Source organism: Chrysemys picta, chromosome 4, assembly GCF_011386835.1.
Source record: "Chrysemys picta bellii isolate R12L10 chromosome 4, ASM1138683v2, whole genome shotgun sequence".
Classification (NCBI taxonomy): Eukaryota; Metazoa; Chordata; order Testudines; family Emydidae; genus Chrysemys; species Chrysemys picta.
Window position 1 is genome coordinate 23,797,402 of NC_088794.1, and position 23,241 is coordinate 23,820,642.

The 23,241-nt window shown below is 49.9% G+C and overlaps 1 protein-coding gene and 1 long non-coding RNA gene across 4 annotated transcripts in view; one reads left to right on the top strand and one right to left on the bottom strand.

Annotated features, from left to right (window-relative positions):
* The window catches only part of LOC135982925 (uncharacterized), a 36,146-nt gene extending 24,587 nt beyond the window's left edge, over positions 1-11,559 (bottom strand). Inside the window, exons 1-2 of the long non-coding RNA XR_010600409.1 lie at positions 10,767-11,559; positions 9,912-10,116 (exon numbers count right to left, since the gene is read on the bottom strand). This is a non-coding gene — a long non-coding RNA (uncharacterized LOC135982925). The remainder of the gene's footprint in view (positions 1-9,911; positions 10,117-10,766) is intronic.
* HMGA1 (high mobility group AT-hook 1) lies at positions 9,944-21,715 on the top strand. 3 transcript variants are annotated; one of them, XR_006173805.2, is made up of 5 exons: positions 9,944-10,051; positions 12,697-12,780; positions 14,458-14,508; positions 18,490-18,642; positions 21,318-21,715. XR_006173805.2 is itself a non-coding variant. In XM_065591667.1 (4 exons), exons 1-4 carry the CDS (start codon positions 9,950-9,952, stop codon positions 18,544-18,546), a joined length of 294 nt encoding a protein of 97 aa, XP_065447739.1. In that variant the 5' UTR covers positions 9,944-9,949; the 3' UTR covers positions 18,547-21,715. The 3 variants fall into 3 exon arrangements, 2 of the variants coding, with proteins under 2 accessions (XP_065447739.1, XP_065447740.1); XM_065591667.1 differs by having other exon boundaries at positions 18,490-21,715; XM_065591668.1 differs by having other exon boundaries at positions 9,946-10,051; positions 12,700-12,780; positions 18,490-21,715.
* Positions 21,716-23,241: the final 1,526 nt, after the last annotated feature.

Below are 23,241 nucleotides of genomic sequence, written 5' to 3' on the forward strand. Positions count from 1 at the left end.
ATTTGGCATAAGATGTTAATTTTGTATTGGGGAAAAAAAGCTTTTATTAAAAACATACTACCCAAATTTAAAAATGTCAGACGTCCGTGCCTAAAGTTAGGCACCTAAATCTACATTCAGGGTTCTAAGGGTGACAAACTGATAAACGAACGTTACTGACGTGCAGTCTGACTTGTGATTGGAATTTTCAAAGGAGTCTGAGAGAGTTAAGCACCCAACTCCCATTTAATTGCAATGGGATCTCAGTACCTAACTCCTTTAGGTTTCTTTAAAATAAACCTGCTCTGTGTTCCTTAAGGGTTTATGCGCTTTTGAAAAGTACTACTACTAGTAATAGTTGTATTGCATTAGTTCCTAGAAGCCCTAGTCAGGGACCACGACTCCACTGTGCTAGGCGCTGGCCAAAAATCCTATCCCTCCTATAAGAGTGGCCTGATTTCCAGAGATACTGAGAATCTCAGCTCCGATCCAGATCCATAGTGCTAATCCTGCACTGAATTTTGCATAGGTGAACCTTTGTGGCCACGCTGAGCTCATTGCTGGGCTCAGACCTGGTGAGAGCTGCAGCTACTCGGTGCGTCTGCAAATCCAGCTACTTCAATTTAGGTTCCTAAATCTTTATTTAGGAACTTAACTGTAGGCATGCAGAGTTGAAAACTTTGGCTCTCAGAAATAGCTCTGCCATTTCAAAATAACAGGACAATGAAATATGATATTCTTATCAATAAACTAGGCAAATACAACTTAGATGGGGCTATTATAAGGTGGGTGCATAACTGGCTGGATAACCGTACTCAGAGAGTTGTTATTAATGGTTCCCAATCCTGCTGGAAAGGCATAACGAGTGGGGTTCCGCAGGGATCTGTTTTGGGACTGGCTCTGTTCAATATCTTCATTAACGACTTAGATATTGGCATAGAAAGTACGCTTATTAAGTTTGCGGATGATACCAAACTGGGAGGGATTGCTACTGCTTTGGTGGATACGGTCATAATTCAAAATGATCTGGACAAATTGGAGAAATGGTCTGAGGTAAACAGGATGAAGTTTAATAAAGACAAATGCAAAGAGCTCCACTTAGGAAGGAACAATCAGTTTCACACATACAGAATGGGAAGAGATTGTCTAGGAAGGAGTACGGCAGAAAGGGATCTAGGGGTTATAGTGGACCACAAGCTAAATATGAGTCAACAGTGTGATGCTGTTGCAAAAAAAGCAAATGTGGGATGCATTAACAGGTGTACTGTGAGCAAGACACGAGAAGTCATTCTTCCGCTCTACTCTGCTCTGGTTAGGCCTCAACTGGAATATTGTGTCCAGTTCTGGGCACCGCATTTCAAGAAAGATGTGGAGAAACTGGAGAGGGTCCAGAGAAGAGCAACAAGAATGATTAAAGGTCTAGAGAACATGACCTATGAAGGAAGGCTGAAAGAATTGGATTTGTTTAGTTTGGAAAAGAGAAGACTGAGAGGGGACATGATAGCAGTTTTCAGGTATCTAAAAGGGTGTCATAAGGAGGAGGGAGAAAACTTGATCATCTTAGCCTCTAAGGATAGAACAAGAAGCAATGGGCTTAAACTGCAGCAAGGGAGGTTTAGGTTGGACATTAGGAAAAAGTTCCTAACTGTCAGGGTGGTTAAACACTGGAATAAATTGCCTAGGGAGGTTGTGGAATCTCCATCTCTGGAGATATTTAAGAGTAGGTTAGATAACTGTCTATCAGGGATGGTCTAGACAGTATTTGGTCCTGCCATGCGGGCAGGGGACTGGACTCGATGACCTCTCGAGGTCCCTTCCAGCCCTAGAATCTACGAAACAACTTTAAACTAACTGCAGAGTTTGAAACCCAAAGACAGAGTAAAAGCCTGGATGGGAAAATGACCCTCAGAAAAAGAGAAACTGATTCAATTCATTTTCATTATCCAAGCTGGGAGAAATGCAAATCAAACAGACCATAAAGAGGGGACAAGTGAATTGGATTTTAAAAATTCTTTCACTTTTAATAGACTAATGCTATAATAACCTAGGTGAAGAAATGGGTGTGGTTTACAACAATGGTTCTGGAAAAAAAAGTGGGGGGCTGGTGGTCGGGGCTGGTCACATGGCACGGGCTTTTCATTATTTCCAGTTGTTAAATCACATTAAAATAAGCTAAAAATCCATTAAATACACTCCTACTGTTACTTTTCCACATAAGCAATTGCCGTAACTACTATAAGAATGTCATGGAGTGGCGAACATGGGTCAGAGGTGGGCCTGAACAATCACAAATAGAAGGGAAGATGGCCACAAGACCATCTATTAATATGCAGCCCATGCTGTGAAAAAGTTCCCTACATTACACTATAGTGCCCTGATTCTTCGTTCACGTACACTGGTGCAAATCAGGAGTAACTGCAGTAGGGGAACATATTCACATCCCCATCAGGTTGAAGTTGACTGTGTCCCTTTCATAATTATTTATTTCTATTACAGCAGAGCCTAGGAGCACCAGTCAAGGATCAGTCCCAACTGTGGCGCACAAGCAGGTAACAAAACCAGGTCCTGCCCCAGCTCACGATCCAAGTGATTTTGTATATTTAAAAAAACAGGAAATGTGTTTTAAAAACTGGGGGCTCAAAGCCACTTGCGAGCATCTCTTAAAAAATAACAAACAGCACCACGGTCTCAGAACGACAAGGTTCCCACACTACCTTTCCCCCAGCAGGATGCCCAACTACACAGGAATCGTTTCTCCTTTAAACAAAAGAACAATGAGGGGGTTCTACCCTCTTTTAATATTTATATGTATAAATGACAGCTCTGAAAACTAGTTCTCTTCTTGTCTCCTCCATCTGACCAGGTTTGTTTTGTTGCGGGGGGGGGGGGGCGAGAGGAGGAGGCGGTTCTTCCTGCTTTTTTGCTACTGCTGGTTTTTCTCTCTTACCCACTTTCAACCCACCTTCCAACATTAGCTTTAACCACAGCAGCCCTTTTAAATCACCCTTCCCTTCCCCTTCTTTGCATCTTCCCCACCCACTGGTGATGGCGTAGCGTAGCCTCTGCTGGGCTCCACCCCTCAACTGGAAGGGCTTAAAGCTCCCTTTAGCTTAGCCTGCCTGCCCTTATTTAATTTGGAGTGTGATTTTGCTATTTTTAGCAGCTGGATTCCCTCCAGTAAGGCTTGAAGGGTTTTTTTTTTTTTTGGTCCCTTTCCTATTTCCCCCTCCCCGCCCCCCCCTCCCCGTGCAAATGATTTTGACCCAGCATCCTTCCTCTTGGAACAATTTTTTTTATTTATATAAATAAGAGAGCCCTGGCTGGTCTGTATATGTATGTGCAGTGAGTCTCTCTTTGCCTGCCTTCTTGTTTCAGAGCCGTCTTTGCAATCCGCAGCAACCAGAAGGGGGGTTTGGGTTTAATTTGATCACAACACAGACACACAAGGAAAAAAAAACACACACACCACACAGATCCGCGATCGGGAGCAATTGTGAGTGTCTGGCCTTTTTTTTTTTTTCCCCGTTTTGTTTTGGGTGGAGGTGGGGGGGGCGGGTTAGTAAGTTGGTGTTTTGTTTATTTTGATAATTATTTTATAGTCGAATGGGCACCTGGGGGGGGGGGCAAAATAATTTTCAAATTGCAAATAATACTAACGAAGCCTGGTTTGCAGAATTTGCAGAGAGACGCGAGCAAGGCATGCGGAATAAATATGCCCTTTGGCTTTCCTTCTCATCATGCATTGCAGAATGGAAGTGGGGAGGGCTTTTGCTGGGTTTGGGGTAGGCAGAATCTGCCATGCTGACCTTCCCTCCCCCTTCTTTTTTTATTATTATTAATTATTATTATTAAAGCACCTGATTTGGGAGGGGGAGGGACTGCTATTTCTTCAGCAGGTCTCCGAGCTGATGGATGGAAGCCCCTCCGGAGACAACAGCTGAGCGCTGGGGAGGAGGAGGAGGAGGAGCGGCAGCGACGGGGGGTGCCCTGCCAAAGAGCTCAGCTTGCAATCGGCTCCGGGTTGCTAGCGGAGTTCGCTGCTGCAGGGCTCGGGTGATGGTGGCTGGCTTGGGTGATGGTGCTGCTTCTGGTCCCCCCCCCCCCCCCCCGATCTTTGCAAATACGCACACTCCGAGCCGGTTTCATTTTCAAATCGCGCGACAGCACTTTCCTCCACTTATTCATTTTTTTTGCACTGCATTTCTGCAATAGCCAGGCAGAGCTGGGTAGGTTTTTTTTTCTCTCTCTCTCTCTCCTTCATTTCTTTTGCAAAGAGCAGGTAGTGCATTGGGCTCGCAAGAAACCCCGCCTCCTCCTGGCCCTTTAAAGGGGCAGATCCCAGAGCCATGTCTCCCCCTCTCCAACCAAGAAGAGATTGTGGTAAATCCACTGCTGTGTTTTCGGGGTGCCGGGGGCGGGGGCTTTCCTGCGGCTCTGTGCTGTTCATTATGTAAAGGGGTTGCTTGTCTTCTTTGGTGCAATGTTCCCGACATGCTGTGATGGGCTGATCATACGGCAAGGGGGTACTTTTTAATTCTGCAGGGCTGGGGCTCTTTGATTTGCCCATCTGGGGGGGGGGTGGCAATAGAGAGCAGGCAGGGAGAAGCTAAGGTGTGTCTCTCTCCATAGGTGCTGTTGTTGGAGGTGTGAGAGTCTCTACCAGGAACAGTTTGTACAGTGGGGGTGCTGAGAGCTATTGAACCAAACTGTAAATCCTGTATGTGATGGAATCCATTTCAAGTCAGGGGGTGCAACAGCACCCCCAGTTCCAGCAGCTATGGGCTCTCCCTGGCTCCCAGACTTCCCATCCAGCTGGGGGCCAGGGCTTGGTTTCATTACAGGTCCAGACAGGAAGAGTTCTGTTGGTCTTTCCTTCTGTTCCGTTTAGGCTGAGGCTAGACTCGGTTGCAATCCAAAGGTGTGGTGATGGGGGAAGATATATGATGGCTTTCCCCACTGTAAACTTTACAAGGTTTCTTTCCACTCCCACTCCTTCCCCCTGAGGAGGGGTCTAGACCCTACTCCTGAAATCAAGCCATTCTTGCTGTGGGTGGTTTTGATTATAACCTCTAAGACACAGATCTTCAAAGGGCTTATGGTGTTGTCCCTTCCGAGGGTCCCCTGCTTTTTATCATGCTTGTTTTAAAGGATGGCTGCTCTAATAGAGTGGGGGGGTCTTCAAAGCAGCCCTTGAATGTTAGTAAAGTTCATAGGGAGGGAATTGCATGTGCCTCTTGTCCTGTGCTCTTAAATAAAACCGGGTTTTATTTATTTTATCCCCTTGCTGTTGGGACTGCCCTGCTCTGTCTTCTGGGTGGTGTCCCTGTGACACTCTTCTGATAGGACTTCTTGGGCATGTGGAGACTGAGATTTAAGCAAGAGAGTTTCCCCTATGGATATTGCTTTTCTTTTGTTGTTAATCCGTGAGGTGGTGATTGGGCTTGGATTGGTGGCTAGTGGCTGATGCAAAGGAACTGTGAAGTCAGTCTCAAATGTGGCGATTGGGGGGGAGAAGCAAAGATTAAGGATATGAACAGCTTCCAAATGAGGGGACATTATAAGACTGGGACTTTCAGCTTGGAAAAGAGATGACTAAGGGGGGGATATGATAGAAGTCTATAAAATCATGACTGGTGTGGAGAAAGTAAATAAGGAAGTGTTATTTACTCCTTTTCATAACACAGGAACTAGGGGCCATCAAATAAAATTAATAGTTAGCAGGTTTAAAACAAACAAACAAGTATTTTTTTCCACACAACGCACAGTCAACGTGTGGAACTCCTTGCCAGAGGATGTTGTGAAGGCCAAGACTACAACAGGGTTCAAAAAAATAGATACGTTCATGGAGGATAGGTCCATCCATGGCTATTAGCCAGGATAGGCAGGGATGGTGTCCCTAGCCTCTGTTTGCCAGAAGCTGGGAATGGGCAACAGGATGGATCACCTGATGATCACCTGTTCTGTTCCTTCCCTCTAGAGCACCTGGCACTGGCCACTGTCAGAAGACAGGATACTGGGCTAAATGGACCTTTGGTCTGACCCAGTATGGCTGTTCTTACAAATGCCATGTCCCTTCCTCAGGTGCCAGCCAGTTGTGTCTGTCTGCTGTGCTTGAACTTCCTGCTCCCCAGCTGCAGAGGGTTAGGCCAGAGAGCAGGAAGACAACCATGTGATCTGACTAGATCCTCCCACACCCCTGAAGTCTTCTCTTCATAAGCTTAAGGCTGGTCTGCACCTAAAACTTAGGTCGACCTATTTCACTTGGGGCTGTGAAAAACTGTGTGCCCAGAGCACTGTATGTAGTTAGGTTAACCTAACCCCTGGTAGGGATGCAGGTGTAGACAGGAGGATTCATCCTCAACCCAGCTACTGCCTCTTGGGGAGGTGGATGAACTATGCTGATGGGGAAAACTCTTCCGTCGACACAGGCAACAGCTACGCTACATCACTACAGTGACATGGCTGTAGTGTAGACTCTGCCTTAGACAGGGAAGAGACCGATCACATCCCTGCATAGATATAGAGCCATTTCCCAATGCAGCATAATCCTGCAGTGAGGTTGCCTGTTAGGGCCCCTGCAAAAATTGGCAGGGGATTCAGCCCAGAGAACCTGCAAATCTCTTCCTCACGGGTCCGTGCAGCTCTTGAAGGGGTCCATTGGAGGGTAGGGCCATCTACTGAGAGGTTTGTGTCTCTAGGCTACTTCCTGGCTCTCTTCCCTCCATGGCAACAGCTCTGCCAAAAACCTCGCTAAAGGGTCAGAATGGGGACCAGGAACCTTGAGTTAGCACAGTGGGCTGTTTGCTACAGGGCTGAGCCCTGCCCCATGCAGCCCCGGATGAGGGGCTTTTCCATAGGGTGGAGGGAACTATGTTGTGGGTCCAGCGCTCCCCATGCCTGCATGCCCAGGTTGTTAGAGATGGAAGGGAGTGCTCAGAGGATGTATCACATTTGACAAGCATCCTGACTTCTTAACTGGATACCCAAGTGGCCAAGAATTTTACTTAAAAACAAACCCAACCCAAAACAGTGGGACCATATTTCTGAGGGAGAGAATCCTTGAAGGGCTTTTGGCTGTAGTGAGTAATACATAGGGGTGTTTACATGAGGCTGTGGCTTCTGAGGTTTACTTACTTGTGAGTCACTTCCACAACTGAACATGAGCCCATGTGTACGGTTTTAAAAACCTAGAAGGTCTGTGCATTCAGGATGTGTGTGTGGTTTCCTTGGCTTTCATCCCACTATGCAACTTTTTAGAAATCTGACCTTCCCAGCTTGGCCGTTTCAGACTATAGCAGCAAAGCCCTGCTGAGGACGGCTACGTGCCCATCACCGTGGGACGATAACTGTTGGTGTGAATTTGAGCAAACCGCCCGTTGCTGAGGGCAATTGTCTGCAAAGGGGACCCTGTTCGGTTGCTACAGCTAGGAGGGTAGAGGGGACTGACCATTGCTTGTCTTAGGCATGCAACGGTGTTGGAAAGAGCTTTGTCCTCTCCGAACACAACTTTCAGCGCCATTTGAATGGGATCCAGTTGCTGACAACTAATATCATTAAGCACCTGTTTTCCTGGGACATGGGTTCTCCATTGGAGGATTGTGAACAGGTTTCAGGGGGTTGCAAACACCCCTTCTTTATAGATGGGAGGAGGATCCTTGAAACTTTTTTACTACTCTAAAGTATCCGGATTAACCTTTACCCAAGGTGTTAGCTACCTGGAGCTGGATGGAGTCCATTAACTCTAGATGGTCTCGCATGGACTACGTTAAGGCTTCCCTTGTGATCAGTTGGGATGAGTTTGCAACTGCTCTGCACAGATTTATTCAGACAAACTAATTTAGATGTTGGTGTCACTTGTTTTAGTGAACCCAAAGTCATTTTGTTGGGCGTGGGTTTTGTTTCCTGAATGCTGCTGATCCTTTTGGAATTGGACCCATTCTAGTCGCTGCTGACTTGGAGGTGACGTTATTCTGAGCACTGGTGGCTAGTGGCTTAACTGCTAGAAAAATGGACTTCTTTTGTTGAGTGTGGTTGGGGGCACACAGAGAATTTGGAGTTGCAGGGAGTCCCTGGTGCGTGCAATAAGTGTGAAGGACACTGCACGGCTGGGGGAAGGGATAGCAGGGGAGCAGCGGCTGTGGAGGGTGGGGGAATCCCAGCTCCACCCCCACCCCCAGTGCTGGGAGCCGCAGCTGGAGACAAGGAGCATGAGAACTCAGCAAGGGGAGCTAGCTGGGGCTGCCAGGGGCACTTCCTTCTGACTGGCTTTAACAACTGCCCCAAGGTGACCTTTGCACCACTTCTCCCACCCACGGCTCCTCCACAGAGGGTACAGTTTGGCTCCAATGCTGCAGGGAATTGATTCAGACTAAATATTTTGGGGTAGGGACGGTCTCTGTACAGCACCTAGCACTATGTCAGGTTGGAACTTACTCCCCCTTCCATCCATTTCTCAGCCTGGCAGGATGACAACGGCTAGTGCAGGATGCATTTTGCTCTGTATGCCTTAAGATCTGCCTGTGACTTGAGAGGGACAGTACAGAGCTGCGGGATAGCATCAGAAGAGCCAGGCACTCTGACTGGGTCAAGGTGTGGATCCTGTCCACATTTGGGTGGGGTATTCTTAGGATCAGCATGAGATACAGCAGAGCTAAAGGCGGGTCTTATAGCAAAGGCACTGGGCTGGGATTTAGAAGATTTGATCCTTGACTACTCAGTGTGCAATCCAGGGCAAGTTTCTTCATCTCTCTACACCTCAATTGCCCATCTGCAGAGCAGGGGCAAATAATCCTCCTTTTCTCCATCTTGTCTTAGGCTGTACGCAATTCAGGGCAGGGACTCCCTCTTACTATTGCACATGTACAACACCTAGGACAGTGGGGACCCTGAGCTCAGCAATACAAACAACAGAAGCATAAATGCCCAGTGGAGTATCTCTCCAGGAGCCTTAGGGAAGTGTTCCCTACACAAGAAGGGAAGCACTGTACAGAGCATGGATTAAAAACGCCAATAGGCAGAGGATCAGCCTGAAAGACAGAACTGGTAGCTGGAAAAGCCCTCTGAGGTCCTACCTTGACCATCTCCCTACCAAGGCAGGGTTATTACCTGGTGGGGTCCTCTGTGCAGCCTACTTAAAAGTTCCCTACGCAATGTGGCTCCTGCCACTTTCCATGGGGAGGACTATTCCATAGCCTTCATGCAGCTTGCTCTTTTCCTGGTAGTTCTGTCCAAGTGTGCATTTACACTCCTCTACCTGTGTAAATAACTAGAGGGTGCATGCAGTGAAGGGTTGCTGGTTAGCACCAGGCATAGCAGGAGGCGACTGTATATAATTCACTCCCTCCTTCACTGAGCACTCCTGCCACTCCTGCCATTCCGCCCCACCCTGACCTAAGCAGTGGGGTGTGTGGACAACTACGTGCAATGGCAGGGCCCAGACTTTCAAGGGGGCCTCCGATTTTTTGGGTACTTGCAGAGAGGTGGCAAAGAGCAAGGCACACAAACCTTCATGTTCTGAAGGAAACACCAAGACTCCTTGCACTGCTGCTCCCCAAGAAACTTATTGCTGACAGATCCAACACAGGTCATGTGGGGAAAGAAGGGTCAGAACTGGCGGAGAGTGGGAGGGGAGTGCAAGATTCTGACAGGACACAGCAGATGCACTGGCCAGTGACAACCCCCCCCCCCCCAGTTTGTAATTCTGACTGCCAGGACCTGGGTGACTTTCCCTAGGACACCATAGAATATTAGGGTTGGAAGAGACTTCAGGAGGTCATCTAGTCCAATCCCCTGCTCAAAGCAGGACCAACCCCAACTAAATCAGCCATGCACTTGACCCTTCCCTTCTTTGTGCCCCCATTTCCCCATCAGTATTATGGGGATGATTGTGACCTATAGAACAAGGGTCATCTAGACAAGTGTTCTGTACTTACCCTTTTTTCTCCTTCTTTTGTCCTCTGGAAGAAAGACGATGAGTGAATCTAGTGCAAAATCCAGCCAGCCCTTGGCTTCCAAACAGGAGGAGGACGTGTCTGAGAAGAGAGGACGGGGACGACCCAGGAAGAAGCCTCAGGTATGGAGAATTGCTTTCTTCAATGTTTCTACAGAGGGGTTCTATGAGGCATGCAGACAGGAGGTCTGTGGGGAGGAAAGGAAAAAAATGAGGCATCTCCATGACTGACTTGCCACCTGGGAGACATCACCCATCTTGCACCCTCTGGTGGTTACAGCAAAGGACTGGGAGTCAGGGATCCTGGGTTCTCTCCTCAGCTCCGCCACTGCCTTACAATGTGTGGCAGCCTTGGGCAAGTTTCTTAACTTGTGATCTGCAAAATGAGGCTACTCCTAACATCGGAGAGGGCTGAATCGATGCTTATCGAGATTTCATCCCAAGATCTAGCGTGGGGCAAAACAATAGCCTCTATTGCTGGGTAAAATTAAATTCTGGCTTCAAAGCTGGGGCCAAATGGCCCGCTCCAGAAGGACTTAGAAGGCAAGGCGAAAAGGCAGCAGGAAGGCATAAACAGAAGGAATTTTCATTGAAGAGTAACATTTACCCTAGGGATGAACAGAACAAAACAAATGGGGTTCCACATAAGGTACTTACTGGCATTGGGAATCATGCCATATATCGGCCTCACCACCATGGAAGCAAACATATGCATAGCTTGTCTCCTGATACAAACTTACAAACCTGACTCTTTGCTACATGTGGACAGCAGGGACCCCCTGGAACTTCTTACAGAGTGTGAGTTTGGTAGGATATGTTCTCTGCCAAAATATCCTACCTCTCAGCTGCTCTCCTCTGCCCCAGTGGTGGCTGCATTTCTGTAGGTGTATAGTTTTGAGTCACTTGGAGTTACATAAACATCATGTTCTTCTCCTTGAGCTATGCCCAAAGGTCCTCAGGAAACTCCAGCTAAGTAAAGGGCTATGGTAACAAGATGACCTTAAAGGCTTTAGCTACAGTAGGAACTTACAAAGAGAATCCCACCAGTTCTACTCTGGTTTAGTTGAACTGAGGGGAGTCATAATAGAGACAAGACTTCTGGCAGCTGAGGCAAGTTTTATGATCCTGGTAGTTAAACCTGCTGAAAAGCAGGTTTCATTAACTAACACTGATTAAAAACACCGGAGCTGCCTTGTCTGCGCTAGTCAGTCCTGCTGAACCAGTGGGAATTTTGTTTGTGTAAGTTTCTCTCACGTAAGGCCAGGCACTAATTCTGATTTCTCTGCTCACTGTCATGCAGCCAACACAATTAGTTAGCCAACTATTTATAACTCTTATAGCAGAACCTGAAACATGACTGGCTAAACCTGCAGGGAAGGGAGAATTCCCCTGTCCATCACCTGGAACTGCAGCAGTTAACTAGCAACTAATAATCCTCTCAAACTTTAGGACCAATTGGGTTCAGCTGAGGATGGTCTAGTGCCTGCACAGATGAGGCTCTCAAAGCATTTTGCTAAGCAGGCACGTTACAGTGGCAACCACAGGGCATACAGCAAGTCAGTGGCAAAGCTAGGAAGGGAATCCAGATGTCCCAATTCCCACTTAGTGTTCTAACCACTGGAGAGTGTCATTCCTCTGTTCCCTTTATTGTTGTATTATTACCTTAAGCATAAACCCAGGGAGCTGGGGAAGCACAAGAAATCATGAGCACATCTCATTTGGGAGCTTAACTCTGCTCTCAGCCATTACAATTTCTCCACATTGACACCAGCCTAACCAAGATCAGCAACTGGCCCTTGGTATCAACCTTTTAACTGCCCTGAGCCAGCTGATCCCACCTCCTTCCTCTTCTGGCTGGTGGAATATCTGCCTAGCAGGGCTCGGATTGGTGGGGGGAGGCAGTCACTCGGTGGAGGTGGGGGCAGGGCTGCGGGTGTTGGATTACTGGTTTGCTAATAGCTGCAGCTATAAACGGAAAGTGCCTGGGTATTAGAAACTGTAGCAGTGACACCAGAATAATGCATAATTCACAAGATTGTTTTTTGTACCAGTCTCCAGGTGTTGAAATTTCAGGGTGCTCTTTCCTGGCTATGGGCTCTTGGGTTAACTGTTTTATTGTTAAAGGGAGACATCCCAGTGCCCGCTCCAAAAATCAGTCCCATGACGTTCTCTCTTACGTCTCCAAATCTGGGAGGAAAAGCAGCCTCTTCTCAGAAGGTTCATGCCTTTCCTCCCCATTCACCAATGGCCCGTTCCATCAGAAGTCCAGGTAGCCCCGTCTGCTTTGTCCCACATCCTCCTGGGCGCAGCGTGACAGGTGCATTCTGTCCACAGCAGAGTGCGTCACCTGAAAGCAGAGCTAGTCTAAGTGCCCTCTGTGGCCATCCGTTCGCTTTGAATTCCCACAGCCCTTGGAAACTACAGGTCCCAGCATGCATTGTTCCTTCTTGATCTGCCTCTGCTGCAATGCAAACACTAGCCAGGTGTTTTGGTTGGCATCTGTGTATTAAGATTGAGGGGGGTGGGTGCAGTGCCGTGCTGCGGGCATTTCCATAACAGAGGCCCTGTGGCATGCATGCCGGGACTCCGATTTATTTTGTTTTGCTGGAATCCTTCATGCTCTTGGGTGCAGTGAGATCCCACTTGGGAGATCCCACTTGGATGGGCAAGTGGGCTGTGAATGGGCTGTGCTTGTCCCAGCCCTGCCTCTCAGCACTGATCACTGCAGATCTGGGTGTCTGCTGACAAGTTCTGTCCTTTGTCTCCAGCAGGAACCCAGCGAGGCACCAACCCCCAAGAGACCACGTGGCAGACCAAAGGGGAGCAAAAATAAGGCCACTTCTAAAGGCAGGGTAGGTATGGGGTGGGAGGGGGAAAACCACATGACCTTCCCCATCCACTGCTTCTTAATGGCCATTTAAGATTGAAGTGACTCCTTGGCATTTGGGCACTGGGAGCCCGGGGGTGTCCCTCTCCCTTGGATTTCTTGGCATCCACAGGATTTCTGTTCTGGGAAGCTGGAGGTGACAGAACTTCCCACATGCACGCACTGGGCTCAGTGGTGAGATTTCTAGCCCAGCTGAGCAGACAGACAGGGTTTGGACCAGACAGATGGGCACCCAGATTTTTGCAGGGAGGAACCTAGGTGCTCCCTACCCCCCCTACCCCCGCCCCTGCCATCACCAATACAGACCCCGTGAACTCCTCATTCAAGGAAGTCAATGATCACTGATGCTTGTGTGGAGAGGTGGCGGGTGGAGGATCACGAGGGTCCCTAGGACTCGTCACATGAAGCTGTTTGCATCCAAGTGGGACAGCTGGTGACATTTTGTTTCTCAGTGTCGGCATGAGCAGCATCAAGGCAGCTGGGGTTTGCATGGCCAAGGCTGGGCAAGGAAAGATCAGGACCTTCTTCAGGGAGGAAAGTGGGGGTGGAGCAGGGAAATCTTACTATAGATGCTGGGCTGCGATCAGTTGGACGAGGGGAGGGCTCACACCCCATCTTCTGTTTAACGGCAGCCTTGAGCATCCCACCATTATTCTAGCCAGCTGCAAACGGCGGACGGGCCCCAAAGGAATTGTGTGGGCAGAGGATAGGAGGAGGCTCCTTTCTGAGCACATTCATCTAGACCCAGACTCTGCAGCCACTGCCAGTCGCGTGCTTGCTCCAGGCCGTTGCTGTGCACGTGCTCCCTGGCTCTCAGCCCCTGCCGGGGAAGGAGTTCAAGAGGGGAGCAGTTCCAGAGGGATATTTCCCCCCAGTAAATGGGAAGGTTACATTGGAAGGGGGAGGCGAGAGTTGGGATACCTGGGTTCTATTCCTGCTGTGTGGGACCTTAGACAAGCCACTTTTTCCTGTGCCTCAATTTGCCCACCTGTAAGATGGGAATAAGGATACCCATCAGACAGGACTGGCAGGAGGTGGATGGAAGGTTTTGAGATCCTTGCTTCATAGAAGGGCAAAGTCTTATATCTAAGGTGATACTTAGGGAGGAATCTATGGCAGCAGTGACCTAGCAGCAGCATGCTGGTTCTCCCAGGGTCGCGTGTGTGTGTGTTTAGGGAGGGGGATGAGGTTACCAGCTCCCTTCAGGCCCCCACCCGGCCCCCCAGGAAGTCTTTGAGGACAGACTGTATAAATGACAGAGTATGAGACATCGCTGGGAAGGGAGGGGTAGAGATATACAAAAGGTTCGTGTGATATGTGTGTGTGTTTGTGTTTTAAAGCTGTTTTGAAAACACGCGACTCATATCCTGCAAATTTCTCTGAGTCATGGGGCTGGGGCCTGGCCATCGTCTGCTGGAAAATAACTCTGATGGGGGGGAGGGAATCTAGCCCCGTGGGGCCATCCTTGTGTCCAGCAGCCAAAGGGCAGGCTGGGAACTGCCACTCGTGTGAGTTTGACAAGGTGAGCTAGAAGACACCTGACCTAGAAGACAATAGAAATCAAAGATTTCCAGGGAAGGAGGCGACGAGGGGGTATTTCTTCAGTCCCCTCTGTGGATTTAAAAGTTCTCTCTCTGTTTAGAAAGCTGCAGTAACACCTGGGAGGAAACCTCGAGGCCGGCCCAAAAAATCGGTAAGTGGAACCTTCCTATCCTAATAGTTCTCCGAGGCCCGATTCTGCCAGGTGCTGAGCCCTCTCTGCTCCCAGTGAATGGAGAGCATGCAGCGCCCCACAGGATCAGGCCCTTGCACAGATGCAAGGTGGGGAAAGAGGCCTGCTTCTTGCAGGGAGGAAGCCAGTCTCGAGGGGGGTGGGATCAAGAGTAGCAGCAGGAAACTCAGCTGAGCCTCTTGTGCCCTGGAGAAATCACAGTGACTGCGGTCCAGGTATTCCACACTGCAGCTGGATGGCTTCACCTCTGCGCTGTAAGAAGAGCTGGTCTCTATTCTTGGGGCTTTCCAGGTGGTGGTGGGCTAATGCATGTACTGACCCTGGCTAGTCTGCATGGATATCAGTGCTCGCAAACTGCTGCACTCTATGCCATAGCCCTTGTACTGCGGATGGGAGTTCTCCTTTTGCACCGAAAGCTGGGCCTGAGATCTGTCTCTTCTGTCATTGTGAATTTGCATGAGAACCATGCGGTTCGACGTGGTCCCACGCTCATTCGACTACTTTGCAACCACAGCAGCACCATAGAGAGTGGAAGGGGCTGAGGTGCAAGGAGTTGCATCTCTGTGCTGGACATTGGCAGCACAGGCCGTGCTCTAACCGAGCAGAGGGCATGTGGTTGTGTCTTGATACTGGAAGCTCCTCAGGACCTGTGCTAAAATATAGCATGGGGGGATGCAACCGAATCTCGGGGCTGGAAGTTCCTAGGGCTGCGACATCGAATTAGCAGAAGGGTCGCAGTCCTGAGTCCGTGCCAGATGTCCTTGGAAGCCGCACTGTGATGTCGTCGAGGGGACACAGTCACATCCTGGTGCCGGATGACGCCCAGGGGAGTACAGCGAGGGGACGGGTGTCTCAGTGCCACAGTTTTCCTGGGAGGTAAACTGTAATACAGTAGGTGGTAATCCACCTCTCCGTGGTCCATGACAACTCTAAATGGCTGTAATTAGCTCCGTGTTCTTTCCCTGCTCCCCGGAGTGACTAACAGGAAGTGGCTTGTTCTCTTCAGCTAGCTGGCACAGGCCTGCCCAAGGCTTTGTGGTGTGTTACCAGGGTGGCATTCCTGTAGAGTGAGTGTACAGCAAATTCCCTCTGCCCCCATATGTTGCTCCTCTTTCTTCCCTTTCCCAGCCACCGAGGTTCTCTGGCTGTCACAGACCCTCCTGCAGTGCCTGGCAGTCTGAGCTTCCCCCAGCAGCACCCCGCCCCACCCCAGCAGCGATAAGCTACTGCAGCAGCCCCACCCTTCCCCTGCTGTAAGCTGCTATCTGCTGCCCTAGGGAGCACTCTGCTGGCTTCAGGAGCTCTGCAGAACCGTGGTTTTCTTGCTTCTCTCCAGGTTAAGGCGGCACTGCCTGCCTCTTCCGCTGGATCCCCTTGTACAGCCAGCTTGGATAGCCTGGCAATTTGGGGCACCCTGTAAACAGTACTTCCCCTAACTGCCCTACGGGTTCCGCTGCATCCCACCAGCCCCCTGAGGATTTCGGTCTTTGCTGTCTCCAGCCACCACCTTGAGTTTTCCCTTTCTTTGTACTCACTGTAATTCCTCCCTGGTGTAACTCCATTCAAGCTAAGCATTACGCTGCTGTCAAGGTCACATTGCATAGCAGATCCCCCCCCCCACCCACCTCAGGCTCAGCAAGTTGCAACCTCAGCCTTTGGCAGAAGCATCCTTGCTAAACGTGCCATGCTCACCCGCTGCTGGTTGGCTGTAGTGACCCCACATCCGGAGAAGGGGAGGGAGCCTGGATAGTTGGTTTCCAATATCCTGCACCAATGCTGCGAGATGCTGCTGCTTGCCACCAGATTTGGAGGGGTCTCCTAAATGCAGCTTTGAAGGGAGTTTGTCTGGAAACTCAGACAAGGGATAACAACATATATGGTGCACAGTGCACTTGGCCGCTCGCTCTTCAAGACGCAGGTTCAAATCCCAGCTTGGATAGCAAGAGGGGAAGACTTGTTCTAGGCCTGTCTGGTAGAAAAATGCCTGTCTTACCAAATTCTAGAACCATCCCTGGCTGAATGAGGCCCAAGATGGGAACAGCAAAGGGTGGGCTTCAGATCTAGATTGAGGTGCATTCATAAAACCACAGGGGACTGTTATGATCAAGTCTGGCCTCCTGCACAACGCAGACTACACAAGCGTCCCCAGCATTCCTGTGTGGTGAAGGGAGGGGATTGGGGTGCTTTGCCCTAGCAAGAGCAGCTGGGGGCTGGGCTGGCACTGCAGGAGTCTAGTGCAAAGCTGCATCACTGGAACTTGCACAATCCCTGACTCACTAGTGTTCTAGAACAAACATAAGAACGGCCACACTGGGTCAGACCCAAGGTCCGTCTAGTCCAGGATTCTGTTTTCCACCGCCAGGTGCTTCAGAGGGAAGGTAATCATTAAGTGATCCACCAAGCTCCCCTCAAATTATTTTTACAGTTTCTTTGGCTCTGAAATCTGCAAATTCCTTTGCAGGCTCCCCTGGGGAGCTGTTACCTAAACACCTGAAATTCTCCAAGCGAAACCAATGTCTACACTGAAAACAGCTCAGTCTGCGAGCAGGGCCTTGGCTTCATACAGCTACAGGATTTTCTAGCCGGCTTCCTCGCTCCCCAGGTGGGGCTGCCAAACCCCTTTTTCTATTCTGGGTTGCCCTGGCATGCTGGTTAACCACGATCTGCTTCCCAGGAGTGGAGAAGGGTTAACCAGGGCCCATCCCTCACTTCCTTCCTTCTCTAAGTGAGAAGGTCTGTGTCACTGGAACACTTTGTATGGAATTGGCAGCCACTTTCCGTGCCGGCTTCAATGGTTTATTTTTTTATGAATGAAACGCGAGGAAGTGGAGGTTGCTGACTCACAGCTGAGTGTGAGGGTGACTCAGACTGTTTTGAGAGCGTGCATGTCTCTTTAAAGAGAGCCAGGCGGAGGAGTGCGTTTCAAGGAATGCCTTCGCTCCGGTTCATGCCATCGCTGTGGCACTTAGCCCAGGGGTTCCTGCCAGCAGTGCTGACGTGTGCCCCCTGCCTTGCAAGTTTGGGAGGTGGAGTGAGCAAAGGAGGGTGCTGCTCTCTGAGTGGGCGAACAGAGGTCCATTGCAAAAGGGGGGGGAGGAAGAGCACAGTTGGTCTTAACAGGCATGTTGAGATTCCAGCTGTTGCTGGGGTCCCCTCTTGTGGCCTCTGGGAAGCATTGCATCTCGCCGCTGGATATGTTTTTTGTTGGGCTATTCATGTCCATGAAAGTTACTGGTGTTGAGTATTTCTGCTATGGCCGAGGCTAAAGACCTACTCAGGACTAGGGCCCCAGGGTGCACACCACCACATTAATATCTGAGACTGGCCCTGCCACCATCAGCCAACGCAGGTGCTTCTCTCTGAAGACGGTCACCAGAATCCATTACAGGGGCCCATTGGAGGCACAGAAGTTGGGGTGTCTCCTTGGCAGAGGCGCTATGGTCCAATGCTACGAGCAAGGGGCCGAATGTCAGGATTCTTCCATGTTCAGTTGCTAGCCACCGCCAAGTATGACACGACCTTGGTTACGTGACTGTCGCTCACTCACTTTTTAATCTGTAGCTCTCAAAGCACTTTCCAAAGACAGGCAAGTGTCCTTATCCCCATTTCCCAGGTACAGAAACCGGGGCAAAGAGGCGGAGTGACTTCCCCAAAGTCACCGTGGCAATACTGGGACTAGCTCGGATCTGTGCCTTGGAGTGGAGCCAGTTCCAAGTGCCTGGCTGAGCCTGGCAGTGCCTGGGAGCTTGATTTGAAGTTAAATCTGGTTAGGGCTCCACTCAAAGACCGTTGAGTGTGAGTATTTTAAACATACAGAGTCATCAAAGGGGCATATCTAAAGAGAGCTGTATCTTTAATGGTGCACTAGACATGGCGTATGCTCCTACACTGACCTGGAGCCAGGCTGGCCGGGTGCTACCTCACTCCTCCCTTCTCTTACAGCAGAAGGACGAAGAGGAGGTGAACGTTTCGCAGGAGTCATCCGAAGAGGAGCAGTGAAAACGCTTGAACCCGGCACTACCTCATCATTCAACTTACCAATTTCTCGTCAAGTTCTTGGACTGAGGAAGGAACGAAACAAAACAAAAATCCTTGGTGGGTTTTTTTTTTTCTCCTCCGCCCCCCTGCACAACTTTCTCACACTCAAACAGCAGCAGCACCGGAGTACAGATCAAACCGACGGAGCGGCCGTCGCGCTCACTGACGGACGCTGTTAACTCGGAGGGGGAGAACGGGCTCTGTTGTTTCTCTTTCTTAGTGGACAGGGTTAAAATTTAGCCTACTGGTTTATGTAGTTTCTTTTGTTCCTAGTGAAATTCACTGAGGGAAGGCTCCTGTAGAACAGTTGCTTTATTGTTTTGTGATTTTTTTTTTTTTCAACACACTTCTTGGTAGGGAAAGGAGGCGGGGGCTGCTTATGGCTGTCTATATTTTAGTTTTCTTTTTTAAACTACAGTAGTTGGGGACAGATCTGTCAAAAAAACCCCGCCCACACACACACACCCATTTTCCCTGCTGCATCCCTCATCTCCACTTTGCACAGAAGCTGCCGCCAGCATGCAATTGAGAGGAGCTTCTTCCTGCAGCCCTGAGAGGGGAGCCAAGGTCCATCAGGGGGGTTAGTGTGACAGAGCTGGCTGAGCACCGCTCCCCCTGATCATCTCAAACTCCCTTGTCACTCACAGCCGCAGAACTGCCTGACTCTTCCTCCCACTTCCCTCAGCTCTGATGTTCTGGCCCACCCTCCTCAGCTGCTGGCCCTGCGGGGAAGATTTGAAGGTGGAGGCCTCGAGGCTGCCCCTCCTGCTCTTAGATCCCCTAATTGACAGAACTTGAAGGGAGCTCCCTCTCCTGTTCTGATCCAGCTCCGGCCGAGATCTCCAAAGCCCCGTGCTGGCCTAGGGGAACCATCACCCTTGTCATTTTCCCCTTTGGGCCCAGCAGCAGAGCTGAACTATGCATTAAAATCACTTTGGGGGTAGCCCAACGGTACCGCTTCCATGGCTGGCTGCACAAGGGACTCTGAGCCGCAGCTACGTGTTAACGGTTTGTTTCAGTTCAGCCAAGGCCTGTTCTGTTGGGACTGACGTGTGATCACACCCAGAGTCCCGCTGTGAGAATATGCCACGAGATAGGGCTCTAGAGCAATGGCCAGGGATTCAGGAGACAGGAGTTCTATTCCTGACTCTGCTGCTGGCTGACCCACGGCAAGTCACATCACCTGTGTGCCTCAGTTTTCCCCATCTGTAAAAGGGGGATAATGATACCAACTGCCTTTGTAAAGTGCTGGAAGAGCTACAGATGAAAAGTGGTAGGCAAGAGCTAGGTGTTACCATCACATGCATTTTAAAGGACCCTTAGACATGCCTACAGCGCATCCTACTGGTGATAGAGCAGTCAGAAGGGTGGCACAGCTAGGGCTTGATGCTGGAGCACAGAGCAGACAAGGTACAGGGACCAGCTGGCAATCAGATCCACCCCTGCCCCCACAGGTGACCAGTGCACAATCGCAAGCCTGGAACCAGGGCACAGCCAGATTTGTCTGCATTACTCTGGGGCAGAGATTAAAACTGACCTGCTGCCATCTTGAGAGAACCTTTAAGACTCAGTGCTCAAGAACAATTGCCCTTTTGTTTTAAGTTACGAAGTCCAGCCATCCCTTGCTCTCTTATTAAGGAAGCACTAATGCTTTTTGCATCCCTCCTTCCAGCTTACAACAGCAGACTTCCCTCTCGGCAGAAGACCGAGCCCCCCCCCCGCAACGCACAATAGACATAACACTGCACCGTTAGCTGCCTTTTCGCTTCAGATTCCCCCCACCCCGTGTGTAAGGCTCACAAGGCCGCCCCAGCCCTCTGATTGCAGGAGGACTGTGGGGTGTCTGCCATTTAAAGGGGAATTCGCCTTTCACAGGCAGTGTTGCTGATTCTTTCTCTTTCCCATCAGCTCTGCGGAGTTCTCCATCAGGAATAGCATAGTGGGCTTTTTAGTGACACTTGTACTTCCAGGCCAGATTTTAGTGGATTTTTTTTTTTTAAGGTTTATTTTTGTTGGTTTGTTTTTTCCTCCTTCATTCACAACTACCTCTGGATAATTTAAGTTCCATTCTCTTAACCATAGATATGCTGCTGCTGTTACTGCTGCTGTACTGGTTACAACATTTATTATTCCAACATGGTCTTTCTGGTTTTTATTCCTCCCTCCCCCCTCCTCTGGGAACAATTCATTTACGGTAGAGAGCCAAAGTCAGTTGGATTGTGGGGAGATGGGGGGAGTATTTTAAAGCGTTAGGCTGTTCTACTATAGAAAGGGATAAAGCCTTTCAAAGGGGTGTGGTGAAGGCATCCCATCAACCCTCTCCCCCGGGCTTTCCAGCCAACATTAGTAAAATGAGAGAAAATGGTAAAGCAGCAACCCATGACCTATTCCCCACCAGCCCTTAGCGCTTGCAGGTGGGGACAACACCCCTCCCTGTCCCTCTGCCCCCTTGGGATTAACTCTCTACTGCCGTGGCCTGGAAACATTCCCCGGCTGCTCGACGTCACTGAACTAGAGATGTTGCTCTCTAGAGAGAGAAGCAGCCCGGGTCAGGCGATGGACTGGGCCTGAACAACAGCAGAGTCAGCCCCGGCGTCTGTTTCCCGGAGGGGACGATGTCCGTGAGGTGAGGCAGCAAGCTCGCGGGAAGGCGCCTCAGCACAACAGCACTGCTTGCGGCAGGCAAAGGAGGGGCAGGGGTGAGATATTGTTTGCTCATTAATCCACACCAGGTACTCTTCTCATGCTCCATGCCTCAGGCTGGGAATTAGACTCAGCAGGAAAGTACACAGCGTGAGCATCTGCCTCCAGTGACCTACGGGCCCAGAGATCCCTTCGCCACACCACACTCCATCCCTTAGCTACGACCAACTGCAGCGGAGCTGGAGGTTATTACTATGGGGAAGGCCAAGGGGGTGAAAGCAGTTTGGGGTTTTACGTTGAGAGTTTTTACTGGGTGTTCAAGTCACCTGTCCAGCAGGGCGGGGAGGGACCATGTGAGCGTAAGTCGCGTCTGGAGAAAGCAGGCAGGTGGCTGACAGTTGGCAAGAAGTGGAGGTTTTTTTGGCCCATTGTTAAAGACCTTTTGGTTTCCTATTTGCAGTTACTTGAATAAAACATTTTACGGATGTTTCCAGCCTCCCCGTCTCTCCCACCTGGTGGGTTGGTTTTAGAGCAGCACCCAGCCCCTGCCACAGAACAACCAACTCTCTCCCTGGCAGGCAGACCTCTGCCTTTCAATCTACATACAGACACAGCACACAACAGAGGGCTGCTGGTGTCCATTCACCTTCCACCGAAACCTCAGAGAACTTGGGTGAGAACAGCACTGGACACAAGGTCCCTCTTCTAACCTGGAGCCACAAGGGGAACAGGAGCGTAAACATATACGACAGGTGAGAGCAGCAGCTCCTACTCTCTACAATAATGGTTCACTCCTGAGCTAAATAGCGCCCCTAGCTATATCCCCAGCACCTAGGGATATTCCTTACAGACCTCTCCTCGGAGCAGGGAGAACATCTGACACTTGCTCTCGTCTGTTGGCTCAGGCACCAATGGTGCAAACATAATAGGATTTCTGGCAGCAAACGGATCCTCGGTATAGTTTTTGGCTAAGGTTGCAGGGCACGTACAACTCCACACAGGGCAGGTTCTGTGCAGTGACCTTGGGATTCCAGAAATACACCCAATGGAAGCAGTGGGACCTTCAAGTCAAAGTCGATTTGGAGGCAGTTTATCCCAAGGTAAAAGAAAAGACAAGCCGACCCAGCCCAGCCAACTGAATTCATAGAATATCAGGGTTGGAAGGGACCTCAGGAGGTCATCTAGTCCAACCCCCTGCCCAAAGCAGGACCAAGCCCCAGATAGATTTTTGTCCCAGATCCCTAAATGGCCCCCTTAAGGATTGAACTCACAACCCTGGGTTTAGCAGGCCAATGCTCAAACCACTGAGCTATCCCTCCCCACCAAGTAGAAACCCTTGAAACCCAGATACTGCCGAGTAAAGGCTGCCCTTCTCCAAGAAGGCACCCAAAACCACACCCATCATCTAGATTTTCACTTGTGCCCATCAACACAGTGCGAGCACCTCAGTGAGTAAAGAACTGCAAGTCTGCATGCACAGAGCTGCATAGAAGGTTAGAAACTTGCTGCCCATTACAAATTTCATTTGGTCAATGGCCACAAATGCTGTGTGCTCATCTCAACTGCGTAGTTCATGGGTTGCTGTCCACATTTTGTTATGGTCACCCAAAGCGCGCACACTTGTGTTACACATTCCCTATTAAACTGATTTTGCTACGTGATCATTCCCCACTCCTCCATGAGAGCCTGATCCTGCCAGGGGCTGAAGGCTCCTCCCAGGTGCTCAGCACTTTCACAGGATTGAGCACTACAATTCCATATGGCACCCCTGTTGCTATCATGTTTCCAGACAGGCCTCTCAGGCACTAATCACGACAGAGAACGCCCATGAAAACAGCAAAGCCTACTGTAGGGATGAGGCAGCATATTCAGACACACCTATCTAACGTAACAAACTGCAAGGCCAGTTTTCAAACAAAAGAAGATGGCAAGGAGGCATCTAAAGGTCAGAGTTAAGGTGATATAGGCACCTTAGTTGAGAAGTGTGCAGCCCTAACTCTGCATTTTCTGGGT

Bases quoted from the DNA above. Each gene is read 5' to 3' on its own strand.
- HMGA1 (XM_065591667.1), top strand. From the start codon at position 9,950: ATGAGTGAATCTAGTGCAAAATCCAGCCAGCCCTTGGCTTCCAAACAG. The intron at 12,781-14,457 runs GTAGGTATGGGG...CTCTCTGTTTAG, and splicing joins AGGCCACTTCTAAAGGCAGG to AAAGCTGCAGTAACACCTGG. The intron at 14,509-18,489 runs GTAAGTGGAACC...CTTCTCTTACAG, and splicing joins GAGGCCGGCCCAAAAAATCG to CAGAAGGACGAAGAGGAGGT.